Below are 10,281 nucleotides of genomic sequence, written 5' to 3'. Positions count from 1 at the left end.
CGTCCGCGGGCCGGCCTGCGCCCGGGGCCCGGGGGACGACCGTGCGGCGCGAGCTGCCGGCGGCGGCGGCCCGGACCTGCGGCTCCCGGCCCCGGCGCCCTCCTGGGGACGCGGGCGCCCGTGCGCCGGGGTCCGCCGCTGAGCCGCCCGCCGGGCCGGGCCGCCGGGGTGTCCGGTGGTGGCGTGAGTCGCGCGTGTCCCGTCCCGACGGGGGGCCGTGCGCCCGGAGCGTCTTGCCCGCGGTGTTCGTGTCCGGCTCCCCAGCCCGCCTGCCGCAGGGTCGAGGGAGTCTCCTGGGTGTCATGGCGAGCGGCAGGGCGGGAACTGCCTGTGTCCGCGACCCCCCAGCGAAGCCCCCAGCAGGGCCACAGTGCCCATCCGTCCTGTCCTCTAGCTGGCCGAGACCTGGAGTTGTTTGCAGATAAGTTGGGGGCTGTCAGCAGGTGAGAGGAAAACTGACCTCTACTGAGCGCTGGCCCCGGGGCGCTTCTGGATACCTTCTCGGTGGCAATCAGAGAAAGCACAGCCCCCACCTGGCTAGCTCCCCGCTTGGGAAGAGAGCAGGGCTGTTGGGGCGGGGCGGGGGGGCTGCCACACCTTTGCAGCGGTGCCTGAGTGCCCTTCGGGGAGGGAGCATGTTTTTGTGTGGGTGGACTCTGACCTTGGCCTTGGTCTGGCCAGGCCCCTGCCCCAGCAGGCCACGGTGGCTAGGACACACCCTGGGCCCAGCACCACCCTGCAGTCCGATCTGTGAACCCCTGGCCCAGCCCGTCCAGTGAGCTCAAGGGCCAGCCAGGCTGCTGCATTTGCACTTAGCCACTCCTCTCACCCCGGGGCCTGAGCCACGTGACCCCACCGTCTTGTGTGCGGGAACCTGGTGTGCTGCAGTGAGAACTAACAGGTGTCAGGGAGTGGAACAGCTTTGCGCACCAGGTGGCGTGGGTCACCTGGAGAAGCAGGGACAGTGTCAGGAAATGGACTTGGTGTGGGGCCAACTTGGGCACCACACACAGGGGAGCAAGTCGGTCTCTAGCTAAGAAGTCACTCCTTAATCAGGTCCAGATTTGAGGATAAGAGCTCTAGAACCAGCCACCAGGGAGGGGGTTGTTGGTCCCAGAGAGGAGAGCCTCGCTGAGCTTCTGGAGGCCATGGGGGAGCGAGCAGGATTTCCAAAGCGGGCAGTTGCCTTTGCTCATCTGCCAGACTCTGTTCCGCATTGGTCCCAAAGACTGGCCGCCTGCTTCAGAGCGGTAGAGTCCCGCCCCCCCGCAAATTAATGTCAGTTCACAGAGTAAAGGGGCTGCCCCCCAACACACTTGTTTGCATTCGGTGAGGAGCGGCTGAGAGCAGAGGCCAGAGCTCTGTGGCACGGGTGGGGAGCCTAGCTGTTGTGCGCGCTCACCGGCCCTGGGGGCGGCAGGCCTTGTTCCTGGGCACAGCCCAGCCCCTGTCATGCTTGTTAAGTCTGGCCCAGGGACCAGTGGTGTGGGGAGCTGAGGGCCCAAATCCCCTCTGAATGCCCAGGCTTGGCCAGACCCTTGAGGAGCTGTTCCCAGTGGCAGCTTCTCAAAGGCCTTCTTTTTTTCTTTTTTTTTTTTTTAAAGATTTTATTTATTTATTTGTTAGAGAGAGAGAGGGAGAGAGAGCGAGCACAGGCAGACAGAGTGGCAGGCAGAGGCAGAGGGAGAAGCAGGTTCCCTGACGAGCAAGGAGCCCGATGTGGGACTCGATCCCAGGACGCTGGGATCATGACCTGAGCCGAAGGCAGCTGCGTAACCAACTGAGCCACCCAGGCGTCCCTCAAAGGCCTTCTTAAGGAAGGTCCAGGGGAGGGGCGCCTGGGTGGCTCAGTGGTTAAAGCTTCTGCCTTTGACTCAGGTCGTGATCTCAGGGTCCTGGGATCGAGTCCTGCATTGGGCTCTCTGGTCCGCAGGGAGCTTGCCTCCTTCTCTTGTCTCTCTCTGCCTGCCTCTCTGCCTACTTGTGATCTGTCTGTCAAATAAATAATAATAAAAAATCTTTAAAAAATAAAAAAAGAAAAAAAAAAGAAAGGAAGGCCCAGGGGAGCAAGGCTGCACCCCCACGCCCCTCCCAGCTGCTCAGTGCCACCCTTCGCACAGGGACTCACCATCCTGTCCTTTCCACAGCTATGACATGGTGCATTATGGCCACTCTAACCAGCTGCGCCAGGCAAGGGCCATGGGCGACTACCTCATCGTGGGTGTACACACCGATGGTGAGCTGGGCTGCTGCCTCCCACTGACCTCCCAGGGCCCTGCAGGTGGCAAGGCCAGGTCCACGGCCATCCTTCTGAAGAGCACGGCCAGCAGCTTCACGCCACCTGCAGGCCCAGGCTGAGCCCCCCACGGCTTCCCATCCTGCGGCTCGAGTTGAACAGGGCAGCCAAGGGGTGACGTTTCTGGCCGCGCTGCCCACGTCCCCTCCCACCCCAGCCTGCTGCCTGGGACCCTTGGGAACGGTGCGCCTGGCTGTCAGAGGACCTGGAACTCTGGTTGGGTGAGGGGAGCACATAGTTAGCCAGTGACCACATCCTGAGCCCCTGTACTGGCCCAGAGAGACAGGGCAGTGTCCACATGGGTGTGTTTCTGCCCTCACGACAGGCAGAGGGCCCAAGGAGACAGACGGCTGCCTGCCACGAGCTCAGCAATGGTTCCAAGCCCTGCTTGGCGGTGGGAGGGGGCCCCGAGGCCAGCGAGCCTGTGGGCCAGCCCTGCGAGCTCACCTGTCTTGTCCTTGCTCTGTGTCTGGCTCTAGAGGAGATCTCCAAGCACAAGGGGCCCCCAGTCTTCACTCAAGAGGAGAGGTACAAGATGGTGCGGGCCATCAAGTGGGTAGACGAGGTGGTGCCTGCTGCTCCCTACGTGACCACGCTGGAGACGCTGGACAAGCACAGCTGTGACTTCTGTGTGCATGGCAGTGAGTGGGGGGCTGGGGCCCAGAGTGCTGGGGCCTCTCGCCGGGCTGGAGGGTGGACGGGCTGTTGGGGCCTGAGCCTTTCGGGGATCTGAGAAGGCGTCAGGTCCTTTCCCAGAAAGAGTCCCTGCGTGCCAGGACCAGCCTAGGATGAGAGTTGGGGGCCCCAGAGGCCCCCGCAGTCTGGGCTGAGAGTCCTCATTCACCCGTGTGTGGTGCTCCCTAGATGACATCACGCTGACCGTAGATGGCCGTGACACCTACGAGGAAGTGAAGCAGGCCGGGAGGTACAGGTGAGCCCCAGAGAGGGCCCCCCCTTGTCGAGGAGTAGGGCTCACAGCTCCCCCCTAACTCTTTCTGCCCACGAGGAAAATGGGCTGCAGCCTCCTCCAGGCCAGGGTGGGAGCAGGGTAGGCCGGCTGCCCAGTGGGTCTTCAAGTGTCACAGACCTGCGCCAGCCCAGGTGGTGGTCATGGGCCGTGGGCAGCTGGCCGCTGGGAAGAGAGTGGGGTGTGGCCATTACCAGACTCAGACAGCCATGGGGCACAGTCGTGGGGGCCGGGGACTGGAGCTGCCATGGGCCCCGGTCTGGCCTGCCCCCCCCCCCAACCCGCCCCCCACCAGGCACCGCACGCTCGGGGCTGAGCAGCACTTCTCGTCTATTCTGTCATGCCCTTCCGTGTATAAAAGCGCCATGGCCTTCCCCGCACTCCTGGTCCTGGTTTTCTATTGTGGCCGAGAATGGCACGGAGCTGCCTGGTTGCACTGCCCAGCTGGGGGCTGGCGGGGCCGTGCTCAGGCGGGGTGAGCTGTTGTGGGGCCTTTGGAGTATGTCCAGGATGCGAGTGCTGACCCCACTCTGTCCCCAGAGAGTGCAGGCGCACCCAGGGCGTGTCCACCACGGATCTCGTCGGCCGCATGTTGCTGGTGACCAAGGCCCATCACAGCGGTCACGTGAGTCTGGGAGGGACGGGCGGGCTGCCAGGGCTCAGGACACTGCTGGGAGGGAGGAAGCACCTGGTCTGTCTTTGTCCCTTTGTGAGCTTTGGGGGTTGGCCGTGTCTGGGGGACGGCAAGGCTCCTCAGCATCCCATGTCCTTCCTCTCAGGAGATCTCCTCGGAGTACCGGGAGTATGCAGACAGCTTCGGCAAGGTGAGTGTCGCCCCGGCTCACCAGGCCACTCCCTGATGCCCCCATACCCGACCCCCATCTTCCTGGCGCCGCCTGGGTACTGCCCACCAGGCTCAGCAAGCGAGCCCGTCCCGCGGCCACAGAGGGACCCGGACCGCCTTCAAGCAGGTGGCCTCTAACCTGGCAGCCTGGCCCTCTCTCCCTTGTGGCCCCGTCACCCAACACCCTCCAGGCCGAAACTTCCCTCGGAAGGGCCCTCCCAGGTGACCAGAAGGTGGCTCAGGTTGCTGGGTCCCCACCAGGGCAGTGGCCACTGCTGGGCCCGCTCTCAGGCCCCAGGGCTGTCGGCTGCAGTGCCCACGGCGGCCACAGGGCGGAGCCACCCATCCTGCTGGTTGCGTGGGGCGGGCGCTGCTGGCTCCCCACCTTGTCCCTGCCTGAGGCACGTGCCCGGTAAGAGCACCCACGTGACCGAGCAAGTGCTGCAGCTGGGGTTTGGGGTCCTGCACCAGCACCCCCATACCTGCTCCCAGACAGGCAGGCGCAGGCAGCCCTGTCCCAGAAAAGGAGCTGGGGGGTGGGGGCAGGTAAAGGACAGGCCGCTCCCGGGCCAGCACTCGCTGACCAGAGCCCTCTCGGCTTCTAGTGCCCGGGGGGGCGGAACCCCTGGACAGGGGTGTCCCAGTTCCTGCAGACGTCTCAGAAGATCATCCAGTTTGCTTCGGGGAAGGAACCCCAGCCAGGGGAGACTGTCATTTATGTGGCCGGTGCCTTCGACCTGTTCCGTATCCTCTGGGACCAAGGGGGAGGGTGGCCCCCGCTTTGGCCCTGTGGGCCCCTCTGGGTCATGGGACCTGAGAGGCCTCCCTGACTCCTCGCAGCTCCCAGAGTGGGGTGGAGCTCAGGGGAACCCGCCGGAGCCCCCGGTCCTGCGGGGCGCCTCTCCTCCTGTTACTCGATTCTTAACCTGGGCACAGACATCGGCCACGTGGACTTCCTGGAGAAGGTGCACGGCCTGGCCAAGAGGCCGTATGTCATCGCCGGCTTGCATTTTGACCAGGTCTCGCTCCCCGGCCGGCTGATAGGGTGTGGGCGCGCTGGGGGGCTCCTGGGGCTGAGGTTGGGCACAGGTGGCTCACAGGAGTGAGGCCTGGGGAGCTGATGGAGGTGGGGGAGGCAGGGGCCTCTTTCTGGGGACTGGGGCTTCCCCGCGCTGCCCCGTCTGCCGGAGGCTGCCTGCTCACTGGAGCTCACTGTGGCCCTAGGAGGTCAACCACTACAAGGGGAAGAACTACCCCATCATGAACCTTCACGAGCGGACCCTGAGCGTGCTGGCCTGCCGGGTATGGACCACTGCGGGGGCACCGGGTGGGGTCCCCTGCCCAGGCTGCGGGGGAGGAGGGGGTGGGTATTCAGGAGCCTTGGGCTTCTGGCCAGCCAGCCCCGCCAGGCTGCTCCCTACCCCCAGCCTTGCTTCCTTAGCAGTGAGCACTTTCGTCCATCAACCTGGGGCCTAGTGGGGTCTTAGCTGACCATCTGTGCTCCCTGTCCCCGTAGTACGTGTCAGAAGTGGTGATCGGGGCCCCCTATGCGGTCACAGCAGAGCTCCTGGACCACTTCAAGGTGAGGCTCCTGGTGGACCAGGTCCCAGGGAGGGCCCTCTGAGTGCAAGGCACCAGGCTCCCTCACCCCTGCTCCCTCCCTAGGTGGACCTGGTATGTCACGGGAAGACAGAAATCGTGCCGGACAAGGATGGCTCAGATCCTTACCAGGTGGGTTGTGCTGGGTCCTTGCTGGGCACAAGGTGGCCGTGTGTACTGTTCCCGGGGAACCTGCCCCCCCCCCCCGCCTCCCCCAGCCTCACAGTGCCTGTATGGAAGCTACCCCGGGGGGCGGGTTAACTGCCAGTCCAGTGGCCTTCTAGGAGGAGGAGGACGCTTGCTAAGCAGTGGGAGGAACCATGCTAGTGTTCTGGTCTTTCGGGGGTGAGGACCCTCCAGGCCCAGGCAGCTCCAGAGGAGGGCCGTCATTACCTCCCCCCACCCTCTGGCCTCCAGGAGCCCAAGAGAAGGGGCATCTTTTGCCAGATCGACAGCGGGAACGACCTGACCACGGACCTCATTGTTCAGCGCATCATCAAGAACAGGTGAGGGAGGGCTGCCTGGCTGGGCCCGGCGGGGCGCGGAAGCCCCAGGCCTAGGTGCGCAGCTCACCCCAGCCTGGCCCCCAGGCTAGAGTACGAGGCCCGGAACCAGAAGAAAGAGGCCAAGGAGCTGGCTTTCCTGGAGGCCAGGAGGCGGCAGGAGGCGCAGCGTGAGAGAGAGAGCAACTGTGACTTCTGAGCAGTGAGCGGTCACCCCGTGTGCCCTCGGGCCAGCCCCTCCTGCTCTCCTTCCCACGCCTCGAGGGTCTGGTGTGTAACAAAGCTGCCGCACTCCCTCTCCACCTGGCCTGCTCTTGGAAGGGCTAGAGCCGAGGGCGCTGCCCCCACCCTGCCTGCCCAGAGGCTTTCCTGCTGAGTCGCACAGAGAGGGCATCCAGCACAGACGAGCGGCCCAGCGCGCACCTTTCGCCAGCGGGGAACCACCCTATGAGCTGGTGAAGGCCTGGCTTCTGCTCCCCCCCAAGCCCCTGCAGACCCAGGACACCCCCACCACCTGGCATTTTCCGCCGTCCAGGCCTCATTGGAAGCCAGCTTTGGGGGAGCAGTGACCTGAAGGGGGCACCCCCTTTCCTCCTCAGGACACAGGCTGTGCCGCTTCCCATGTGGGCTCCCTGGTGCCCTGGGGCTGGCTCTTGGGCACTGTGCCCCCTACTTCCCAGGCCAGCCTTCCTGCTCTCCCCACAGACTGCTCTCCGTTTTGTATCTGACCGGCTGGGGTATGACCAAATAAACCGGGCGGGAGCTCTTCTGCGTCTGGCTCGTAGCCCCGCTCCCCACCACGCACACACGGTGGGGAGGCTGGGGGCAGGGGAAGCAGGCAGCCCAGCCGCGAGGAACCCCCCAGTTTAGGACCCCCAGATGCCCCAGGCTGCCTTCCGTAGAGCCTGTAACGAAGGAGGGAGGGCAGCCAGAGCCCAGTGGGTTCTTGGCCCCGGAGCCCGTCACGAGGCCAGTGGGAGACTGGCTCCCCGTGGCATGGCACAGGGCCACGGATTTGGGAAGGAGTTGGCTCTGGCTCCCTGACTGGGTCCCCCCCAAGCATCTCGGGGTCTCCTGCACCCAGATCAGGGCCACTGGGAACAGCCCAGCAGTTGTGGGCTGCCGATCCCGCTCACCTCTTTGTTTTGAACGGGGAGGGGGCAAGAGTTTGGCTGGTTTTGTTCAGAGGTGAGGACTGTGATGGTGTCTTTTCAGCCCCTCCCCCCGGAAGGGCATCTGTCCTTCAGCTGCGGAGCCGGGTGAGGCTGGGCACCTGTGGCCTGGCCCCGTGGAAGCGGAGATCGGAGGGCTGGTGTCTTTCTCTCCTTGGCGGGTGGGTATGTCCTTTTCTTCCTCCCGATGTAACCAGTCATGAGTCTAACTCCGAGCCCGTGCAGGAAGTGGAAGGGAAGGGACTGTGAATGCTCAGCCACCCCGGCCCCCGACTGGGCAGCCGCCGCCAGCCTCCTCCCTCCCTCCCCGAGCTGGGGTAGTGCGTGAGAGGCACAAGGCCCTCCCTGGGCCCCCAGCTTCAGGGAGGGCAAGACTCAGACTCCTGGAGCCCTGGGCAGCAGGGCCCCGTGAGCAGGGGCACGAGGAGGGAGCTGCTAGTCCTGCACTGACTCGAAGTGGGAGGACACGGGAGCGGCCCCTCTAAGCTGGGGACTACGGCAGCCAGGGAGCCCATGGGGACACAGGGACACAGTTGGAGGAGGCTCAGGGCCTGGGGCTCTGGGAAGTCAGTGCCCCTGGAGATGCAGTCATTCGGGCCAGTGGGTTTGTGGGTCCTCCCACAGCCTCTAAGTGGAGGGCCAATGGGTCCAACTCCCCCTGGCCTCCCCGAGGGGGGTGGGAGGGTGGCAGGCACCCCCAATGCAGGCTCTGAACCTCATTTTGCCTTTCTGCCCTCCAAAACGCAGCCCTACTGGAGGCCCCAGTACGTGCCATGAAGGGAGCTCAAGGTCTGCCTCAGTGGGGCTGGGGCCAGAATGAACCCAGACGCCTGCAAGTAAAGGAGGCAGTCGAGCGTGGGCAGGGGAGGTCCCTGCCTGTGTGCCGTGATCCCTCACAGCTGTGTCTCGGCCCTCATGGCTGTGGGAACTGCTGGCTTGGCTGTGGGTCAGGAGGACTGGGTCCAGAGCTCCCCACCTCAGTAGAGGCTGTGCCCTGCTTTGTCCTGGAGCAGCAGGTGTGGCTGCCTCCCCCCAGCCCCACCCCTCCCTGGCCTAGCCACTCGTTCAACAGGCCAAGTCACTGCCCTGTGCCTAGTACTTTGAGGTGTTTTGGGGGGACACCAAGAAAGGAGGGACTGCAGGAGTTGCCCCTCTTATAAGGCAGAGCATTGTCCTCAGGAAACCCCAGAACCAAGGCAGGGCAGGGACGGGGGAGGGGGGGCTGTCCTAGGCCAGAGGCCCCCTCGGGTCGGGTGGTGGGCAGCCGCTGCGCTCAGGGCAGACATGGAGCTGCCTCCTGGAGGACACGGGGGAGCGCGGGGGCTGTGTGGACGACAGCGGGAGGTGAGGGGGCTGCCCCCGCCAGGGCAGACAGTGGCGGCGCCGTGGGGTCTGCAGACCGCGGGGCCCGCCCCGCCCGCCCCCACTCGGAGTTCAGCTGCGCTTCTCGTTTATTGGGGAGCCGATCGGCGCGCGGGGATGCAGGGAGGCGCTGGGGTGTCTGCGCTGCCGCCTGGCGGGGTCGGGGCCGGGTGGAGGCTCAGGCGCTGCGACAGTCGGCCGCGCGCAGCGACAGGAAGACGTCCGCCTGGCACTGGACGGTGGCGCGGCCGTCGGGGAACCGCGCGCAGCTCCGCAGTTTCGGGGACACGTCCTTGACACACGCGGCCTGGGGGCGGGAGGAGGCTGAGTGGCCACCCCGGGCCCGACCCCGCGCCCCCTGCGCCGCGACCCCGCGCACCACAGACCCCTCCTGACCTCCCACCCCCCCACCCCAAGTCCCGCCGGCCGCACTCACGAGGCTCCGCAGGCGGGGGCGCGGCTCGGCGACGGCGCTCGCCCGGCCCGGGGGTCCCGCGCTCCCGGGGGGCTCGGAGCGGCGCGCGTGCGGGGACCTGCGGAAGCCGGACAGCAGCCCCGCCGCGCGGCCCACAGAGTAGGAGCCGGGCCCGGCCGCCGGCCTGTACCACGCGAGGCCCGGCGGCGCCAGCAGCAGGCACAGCGCCAGGGCGGCGGCCACCAGCGGCGCGGACCGGGCCATGGGGACGCGGGCGGCGGGAGGGCTGCGCGGCTCGGAGCCTGGGCGGCAGCCGTCTTATATTGGCGGCGCGGGGCGCGGGGGCGGGCCCCCCTCGGGCAGGAAGAAGCCGAGCCTCCTGCGCGGGGACCACTCCTGTTTGGGATCCCGCGCCCCCATCCTCCCCGCTGCCGCCTGCTCCTCCCCCTGCCCCAGGGTCCTGCCGGGTGCGGCCTCGGAGCAAGCAGGGGGCAGCGGGGGCGGCACGGAGCGGCCCCAGGACCCCGAGGGCGCCCCAGCCCTCGCAGTTACCCCTCCCCCCAGAGGCCCTAGAGGCTGCAAACAGACATCTGTGTCCAGGGGACACTTGCTCCTGCCCTCAAAGGAACTGATTGCAGGGCCGAGGCTGCTGGAGACGTCAAAGTCTGGGTGGGCCTGGAGGCCACCTTCTGTGTCGCACCCATGGGGGAAACTTATAACAGGGCCACCACTGGTGGGGTCCTTTAGGAAGATGTGGGCAGCGCGGCCAGGCCTGACCTCTGGAAACCAGACCAAGGGACAGCTGACAGGAACCCAGAGACTTCTTCCACCCAGTTCTGCTGTCGGGGTGGGCGCTCTCGGAACACCGGTGTGCAACGGGCGATGAATCAGTCCCTGGCTCGAGCCACAGCCACACGGGAGAACGGCTGGCAGGACGGCAAGCGGCGCCTCACTGGCTCACGGGGGAAGACCAGGGAGCACAAGCGGGCGGAGGTGGGGGGGGCAGTGAGGGGAAGCCAGGGGAGTGCAAAGGCAGGCGGTGTGAGCCTCTGCGGCCCGGGGGAGGGAGAGCAGGCTGAGGTGCCGGAGTTGCTGTAGGGTCCCCGAGCTGGTTCCGGCGGGG

The 10,281-nt window shown here is 66.1% G+C and overlaps 2 protein-coding genes across 7 annotated transcripts in view; one reads left to right on the top strand and one right to left on the bottom strand.

Moving 5' to 3' along the window:
* LOC111160313 (phosphate cytidylyltransferase 2, ethanolamine) overlaps window positions 1–6,976 on the top strand; it is a 7,663-nt gene extending 687 nt beyond the window's left edge. The window contains exons 2-14 of one of the 6 annotated variants that reach the window (XM_022523307.1): window positions 2,148–2,236; window positions 2,776–2,937; window positions 3,161–3,227; window positions 3,804–3,888; window positions 4,043–4,086; window positions 4,275–4,329; window positions 4,713–4,851; window positions 5,044–5,126; window positions 5,332–5,409; window positions 5,624–5,689; window positions 5,773–5,838; window positions 6,124–6,212; window positions 6,297–6,976. In XM_022523307.1, coding sequence (XP_022379015.1) covers window positions 2,148–2,236; window positions 2,776–2,937; window positions 3,161–3,227; window positions 3,804–3,888; window positions 4,043–4,086; window positions 4,275–4,329; window positions 4,713–4,851; window positions 5,044–5,126; window positions 5,332–5,409; window positions 5,624–5,689; window positions 5,773–5,838; window positions 6,124–6,212; window positions 6,297–6,408 — 1,135 coding nt within the window. In that variant the 3' untranslated portion in view covers window positions 6,409–6,976. Of the gene's footprint in view, window positions 1–299; window positions 444–2,147; window positions 2,237–2,775; window positions 2,938–3,160; window positions 3,228–3,803; window positions 3,889–4,042; window positions 4,088–4,274; window positions 4,330–4,712; window positions 4,852–5,043; window positions 5,127–5,331; window positions 5,410–5,623; window positions 5,690–5,772; window positions 5,839–6,123; window positions 6,213–6,296 lie in introns of those variants that run through there. The other 5 variants (XM_022523312.1, XM_022523309.1, XM_022523308.1 and 2 more) reach the window with 5 other exon arrangements.
* A 1,862-nt stretch (window positions 6,977–8,838) lies between these two features.
* LOC111160248 (neuropeptide B) lies at window positions 8,839–9,422 on the bottom strand. The gene is made up of 2 exons (XM_022523170.1): window positions 9,180–9,422; window positions 8,839–9,050 (listed from the first exon to the last, which is right to left on the bottom strand). Exons 1-2 carry the CDS (start codon window positions 9,420–9,422, stop codon window positions 8,922–8,924), a joined length of 372 nt encoding a protein of 123 aa, XP_022378878.1. The 3' UTR covers window positions 8,839–8,921.
* Window positions 9,423–10,281: the final 859 nt, after the last annotated feature.

This window comes from Enhydra lutris, unplaced genomic scaffold (genome assembly GCF_002288905.1).
Source record: "Enhydra lutris kenyoni isolate GAN:26980312 unplaced genomic scaffold, ASM228890v2 scaffoldscaffold75, whole genome shotgun sequence".
In the NCBI taxonomy this organism is placed as follows: Eukaryota; Metazoa; Chordata; class Mammalia; order Carnivora; family Mustelidae; genus Enhydra; species Enhydra lutris.
This window is presented reverse-complemented; position numbering and strand designations above follow the sequence as displayed.